At 35.4% G+C, this 6,926-nt stretch overlaps 1 protein-coding gene across 2 annotated transcripts; it reads right to left on the reverse strand.

Annotated features, from left to right (window-relative positions):
• Positions 1–447: 447 nt before the first annotated feature.
• LOC113063854 (overexpressed in colon carcinoma 1 protein homolog) lies at positions 448–6,926 on the reverse strand. Of its 2 annotated transcripts, none has more exons than XM_026234259.1 (5): positions 6,660–6,926; positions 5,343–5,367; positions 3,804–3,919; positions 2,493–2,527; positions 448–1,435 (listed from the first exon to the last, which is right to left on the reverse strand). In XM_026234259.1, the coding sequence occupies exons 1-4, from the start codon at positions 6,697–6,699 to the stop codon at positions 2,523–2,525; spliced, it is 186 nt and encodes a 61-aa protein (XP_026090044.1). In that variant the 5' UTR covers positions 6,700–6,926; the 3' UTR covers positions 448–1,435; positions 2,493–2,522. The 2 variants fall into 2 exon arrangements, with proteins under 2 accessions (XP_026090044.1, XP_026090036.1); XM_026234251.1 differs by having other exon boundaries at positions 3,804–3,964.

Raw genomic sequence — 6,926 nt, forward strand, 5'->3', positions numbered from 1 at the left:
GGGCAAAAAACACTGTTTTCTCAACAACAAAAAAAATAATAATAATATAACATTTGTAAATGATTTGTAAACAACTCACTGTTGTGATTGGTCAGATGGCGCAGTCCTTTGTGAATGATACAGAGTAATAGAAAGATTGGCTCTGGATTGGTCTGGACCATGTCCAGAAATTAAACGCCCATTGCCATGACGGAAGGACAGCCCTGAAGACTTGTCAATACATAGTAAAGATGGTATGGATTGTAGCTTACCAATTCAAGCCAGAGTCTGATGATGAAATGGTTAAACTGGCTGATTGACAAGAGACCGGTTCTCAAGCATGACTAGAGCAGGACATTTCTCAATGGTAAGTGTCAAGTGAAATTTTACCATTTGTACGCAAGCGAATTGGAGATGTAGAACGTTGGCAGAAAGTATACAAATGTGTTACTTTGTGACGTAGAGCCGTAACCGAATAGGATTCGAATTTGTGACGACTCATTTTGGCGATTGCAACCAAACTTGTTTTTAATTTTTTTATAGACAATAACTTTATTTATCGTGCACTGTCAGCTTCAAAACTTACAGATAGTTTATGTTCACATATAGCTACATGATACACTACATGAAAGGTAATATTCGAAAAGGCATAATATGGACATTTTACGACTACACTGTAAAAAAGGATTGTGATTTTAACAGTAAAAGACTGCAAAAATGCAACAGTAAAAACATGTTTATTGGTTATCAGTAAGTTTCCATAATATATACAGTGAATAACTGTGATTGCATTTAATGTAGTTTTACTGTTTTTGGCGGTTATTAGTATTACAATGGTTCAAAACAGATATCAGAACTTCAATATGCTGCTTTATTAACATTACATCAGTTAATGAAACAGGTTTTATTATAGTTAAATTAAGTTAAGTCTGTAAAACCTAAAATGTTTCTACCATATTTTTTTACAGTAAAGTTCTGGTAACCACAGCTGCCGGTATTTTACTGTAAATATATATATTTTTTTACAGTGTAGAGGAGAATGTCTGAAAGGATGTATATGTTGAAAGAGTGAAGAACAAAAACAGACTCGTAAGTGCATAAGTAGTCCCATTTCCCCATCGAAAACCACTTGACCCTTGTAAAAACCCTTTTAAAAACATACAGAGCAACATCGTTCAAAGATACGTTTTTAGCTTCTTCATTGCTCTGTGATTGTCATTAACACCTGTGTGTCATTGTCCTGAGAAGCAAGGTGCTGGTAGAACTTGCCCTTAAAAGAGCTGAGGGATGATTTGTCTTTGACCTCTGACCTTGTCAGCAGATCTAATTCTAGTTCAGTTTCCAGAGAGTTCAATTAGATGATTGGCTCTCAAAGGATTCCGGCGAGATGATGAAAATTGCGTCCTGTTGAGATCATTACACAGCCATTTTCAGACATGACTCCCTCTGGAAAGCCCTGAGAGGTAAATAAGAAAGTGAGCAGTCAGTGTACACACAAATACATTGTGTATCTATCCAAAAATAATAATAATTCTCTGATAAGGATGGTAAGTGGCCATGAAGAACCTTAAACATCCATTAAAACCTTTGCAGTCCGCAATATACTTAAAAAAAAATAAAGGCTCTAAGAGGAGGTTTTCATAATGATACAATAAAAAAACAAAAAAAACAAAAGGACGTTATCAAAAATAGGTTTAAAAAAAAAAATTCTTAGTGTGTAAAATGTTTTAATAAACTAAAAGAACTTTCATGCAATGGAAGGTTCCATGGATTTTAAAGGTTCTTCATGGAACCACTGATGCCGATAAAGAACCCTTTATTTTTAAGAGTTTATAGTGGGAAAACATTCTTTAGAATGGTCTTTCCACTAGGAAAAAGGAGTGTTTCTTTTAAGAACTGTTCACTTTGGGAAACTTAAAATGGTTCTTCTATGGCATTGCTGTAAAACCCTCCTTTTGGAACACAGCACTTTCTTCCAACATATAGGTATGGGTGTCAAATACCTTGTTTTAGCTCAGTTTTTAGGCAGAATCACATATACCTTTTCTGGAGTAAGAAAACCTAGATTGCACTCCAGTAATATCATTGAAGAAAATCCAAGATTATGGGCGAAGTAAGAAAAAACAAAGTCTAAAAATGCTTGTATTTAATTTAGTGTTGTTTAAAATCAGTTCAGTATAATTCCAAGTGGGCTATTGTACTCAATATGTGTGTGCTGTGTGTTTTCATGCCTTTTAGAGAGTAGCGCTGTTAGCTTAGCGACATGCTAATGTTAAAATCCATTGAGTCATGTCACACAGAGTTGCTGTCTAGCTTATTGCATCTAGGTTCCCTTAGAAGCTAGCTGCTTATGTAGGCTCTATAGGCAGCTCTCGTTTTGACATGATTTGTGTTGTTTGCTTTGCTTTTTTTAAAGATGTCAAATTAAACACGTAAATGTGTAAGAATTTTAAGCCACAATGCTGACTCCTCAATAATGATATAACTGTGTTAGAAAGCAAACATGGGCTTACCTTTATCTGTGCCTTCAACTCTGAATATCATTATTCTGTTGATGAAAATATGCATTAGTTACATAGACATCAGTGTTATTTTAGTATTATTTATATGCTATTATAATATTTGTTATTTTGTAAAAACTTATATTTTTATATGGTCAGTTTTCATTTTATTTTTATTTTTAATAATTAAATACTTTTGTTGCACCGTTCTCTCACTTTTCGTTTTTTCTATACAGCTTTAATTAGTTCTTATTTCAGCTTTATTTTTAGTAGGCTGATTTTAGTATTTCAAAAATAGTTTTTTAATCTAATTTATGTTTCGTTTTATTTCCGTTTGAATTAAATTATTTTAACATTATTTTAAATGATTTTTTTAGTTATGTATAACTACACTGCACTGATGGTGTGTTTTCCCTCACACACAAACTTTTAGCTTTGTTAGCACTCTTTTTGGCACACAGCACTTTCTGCTTTCCCTGCGGAGAGATGTTTCTCCAATTAACACATCCCAGAGCCTCCAGGAACCACTCACCCAACACACACACACACACACACACACACACACACAGTGTTTCAATTCACACTACAGTCCTAAATATAATGCATTGTTTATATTTAAGAATCTTTTTTTTTCTCTCTGTTAATTCTTGACATGAGACCAGAGAGAACTGAGGAAATTGGTTTCCATTGTGCGAGTAATGAGTTTCAGGAAGAGCAGGGTGATTCTTAGAACATTGAAGAAGCTTCATTCTGACTGCATTCACACTTACACTTCCTCAAGCCTTCTTTCTCTTTTAAAATGTGCATGTTTCATTGCATTAACAAGGTAAGGAGACAATTTTTTTTCTTTTTTTTTTCTTTTTTTTTTACAAAAGTCATAAGTAGGTCTATTTTTGACTTGGAACATCATGCTGCTTTGCAAGTTCACAGATAAGCACTGATCTTGTTTAAGATGGAATCAGCAGAACATACTCTGACTATTACTACACTCACAACAATGATGTCATCATAGAATATGCATGCTGGATTGTGATTTTGTAATGTTTTGTCTTACATCTATTTGTACACTGAATTGTAATTACTCTTTTGATTCTTGCATCTATTTAACCTTCATTAGGCACATTTTCTGTTTTGATTGTCTGAAACTACTTGTCAAAAAAAGGATTTATATTTTCTTTCATTAGCTAGAACCTAAAAAAAAATCCCTAAAACACTGTTATTTTGCTGCCTTGCAAGCACTGATTGTTTACTTCTGGACATGATTTGTGAGGTGTTTTTTAAGAGACCTATGGAAGTGCATGTAAAGCTGGGCTTGTCTCTCACCTTTTTGTGTGGAGGCTGTTTGTCCGGTGGCCACATTGCTGAGGTCTGCAGGTAAGCCCACATACACGCCACCATAATTTCTCCTCTTCTCGTCATCCACAGACGAATCGTCCTGCCTGTGGGCCCAGAACCAGAACAGAACCAAGAGATGATCCGATGGGCTGATGTAAGAGGCGAAAAACAAAACTTAGAAAAGATTGTTGCTTTGTTGAATATAAGCTGAATATAGCAACAAACTTTCAGACGATAGTTTGTTTACATTGGAGTGAACAAATTTGCACCCTCTGATCTGACGAATTGTTTGATTTAATAAGTCTTGAGGGGTCATGCATCAAGATTCTGAAGAGATTATCCTACAGAGAACCTTGGTTAGAAGCTCTGAGAATTTAATTAGCAGAGCTGCTACTCTCTTAACTGTACTGAACAGCTCACATTGCTCTCAAAAGAGACTTGTGAACATGTATGATGTGCCAGTGATGGTGTGTTATTGTGGTAATTGTGTGTGTGTGTGTTTTAGTGGCAGTGAAGGCCCAGATCTGTGAGAGCAAGACTCTCTCCTGCTGTGTGGGTGCTTGTTGCTCAGATGTGAGAGAATAATTCCAGGAACTGTTTGGAAAATAACAGGCAGGGTTCAAAACCCCATTATGTTTTTTATTTCTCAGAAGAGAAAATGATTGACAAGCAGTTAAAAAACTGAAGGACACTGCAAGGATTACTAGCATCTTCTCTCCTGTTTATTTTATTCTCTCTCTCTCTCTCTCTCTCTGAAGTTAGAGCCTTTGAAAAAAAATCAAGAGATTTCAGAAAAAAAAGTCACCTCAATACCAAAACACACACATACATATACGTATTTTATATATATATATATATATTATATATATATATATATATATATATATATATATATATATATATATATATATATATATATATTATATACCCACACACACATACATACACACACACAAACACAATTTTATGGATTACATGATTGCACATTATTCATAAAATGGCAGTATATTATTCATAATTTATTGATTCTCCCCTATTCGCCCAAATAATTTTCTCTTTAAAGAAAGATAATAATGTTTAGTTTCCAAAAATCACACTGTGTCTTACCATTTAGCTTCATTTAGGCTTCTGAATTTGGGCAAAAAGGCAACAGTAGGTTTAAAACAATTTATGTAAAAAAAATAATAATAATAAAAAAATGCAATGTAATAGTAATATAAAAAGTAGTCAGAATACATTACTTAAAATATGTAGATAACATCACTAACTACAATTTCCATCATGTAATCTGTAGTCCAGTAACAGACTACAGTTTGTAAGTAATCTACACAGAACTGTGCGTTTTCTGTTCATATTTACACACACACACACACACACACACACTTATTTTAATTTTTTTATGACTATTTTTTATGTTTTTATTAAATTAGTTAATTAGTTTTATTTAATAGTTACAATGACTTCAGTGGCATTTTGGTGAAAACTGTGGGTTGGACATTATATTTTTGCTGTTCTGGCAATACTCACACATCTTTGGCTGACTCAGATGGACCTGTAGAAATCAACAAAGACACAAATTAGTCATGCCGCATGTTCCTTGATCATAAAATATACAGTATAAACACTGAGTAATTGTAAAAAAAAAGAACATATTTCTCTCTGGAATCTGATTCATCTGCTTAACCTAAAAACACAATCCCACATTTTTGTTTGAAAGAAAACGGATTGATTAAAAATAAGTGGAATATATGTCATTAATGTTCTTACAATGTAATAAAGCTATAATAAAAGTTTTGTCAGGCAGAGTTTCGTCCGTTGGTATGGCAAGACCTCTGTCCAATGTCTGGTCAATCAAACAAACACACGTGTGTGAGTGTTAGTGTGTGTGTGTGCAAGTACAGTTCCATAAGTTAACTGACAAGTGGTTGGGTGTCTATTAATAGAATACTGTTTATGAATGCAAAAACACGTATAGCCGGCTCTCCGCAGAAATATTAGACCATAGTCTTTACATACATCATTACATTACAATCAATCATTAGATTACATTCTGTACTGATACATATTATAACTTGAAATAAATGGAAACAACAGGAAACAACGTCTGTACTGGTATGACTAAAAATCCATGAATTCCTGCAGACACAAGTTGATATACCATGCAAATAACATCTCTTCATCACCCTGTAATACTCAGAACGTTATTGAAAATGACTGTGTGTTTGATGACTCCACGGAGACCCTCACAAAGCGCTTCATATCGATTCATGCCCATTCCTGCCATGGCTCCTGTTTGTTTGTGTGTGCGTACCTATGTTGAGATGACTCATACTGAACCGCTGTTTAGATTGCAGTCTAAATCTGCTGATTTTTGAAGAATGACTGAGGACAGAACGTTCACACACACACACACGTCCGACCAAGAGAGAGACATCAGTCTCGTACACGGTTCACGGATCATGCAATCCCCTCACTCACAGAGGAGTAAAACAAACACCATTCATGAATATCATTTAGCCTCAATGGACCTCCAAGCACAAAACACCTCGATTTCTAACTGTTAAAAAACTGTTTGGATATATTTGATCCAGTTAAATCTCCAAGGACCAGATTGAGTGAGTCTCGATGTGTGAATGACTGAGTCCTGACAGACACTCAGATCTTCCATTCACAACATGAGAGCGGCTGGCCAGCAGCCAATGGTTAGAGAAGGAGAGAAAGATGACTGATGGCTAAACTCACATGAGCAGACGTGGGCTTGTTTACAGAGACCACACACCCACAAACAGACACACAAACACACACAGAGATAGAGACATGAAGGCAGAAAAGCAGCACACGTACCTGCAGCTGTGCTGGCAGAGGTGGAATTCCCACAGCCCATGCTTCAAACTTTGTCAAAGTCAATCAAAGAGATGGAAAGAGGATAGACAGACAGTGCTGAGGGCAATGAGAAGGGAGGAAGAGGGAGAGACTACTGGAATTAGAAGGGAGAAGGATGAATGGAGGAATGAGGAGAGAGTGAGGATGAGGGAAGTGTGCTCTGATGGCTGAGTCTGAAGGTTTCTGAGCTGCTATACTTCCTGCTCTTCCCTTGAGTCTCTCAGAAAC

Source organism: Carassius auratus, chromosome 4 (assembly GCF_003368295.1).
Source record: "Carassius auratus strain Wakin chromosome 4, ASM336829v1, whole genome shotgun sequence".
Lineage (NCBI taxonomy): Eukaryota > Metazoa > Chordata > Actinopteri > Cypriniformes > Cyprinidae > Carassius > Carassius auratus.

Bases quoted from the DNA above. Each gene is read 5' to 3' on its own strand.
- LOC113063854 (XM_026234251.1), bottom strand. From the start codon at position 6,699: ATGGGCTGTGGGAATTCCACCTCTGCCAGCACAGCTGCAG. The intron at 5,368-6,659 runs GTACGTGTGCTG...TGATTTCTACAG, and splicing joins CTCTGCCAGCACAGCTGCAG to GTCCATCTGAGTCAGCCAAA. The intron at 3,965-5,342 runs GTGAGTATTGCC...CTCTTACATCAG, and splicing joins TCTGAGTCAGCCAAAGATGT to CCCATCGGATCATCTCTTGG.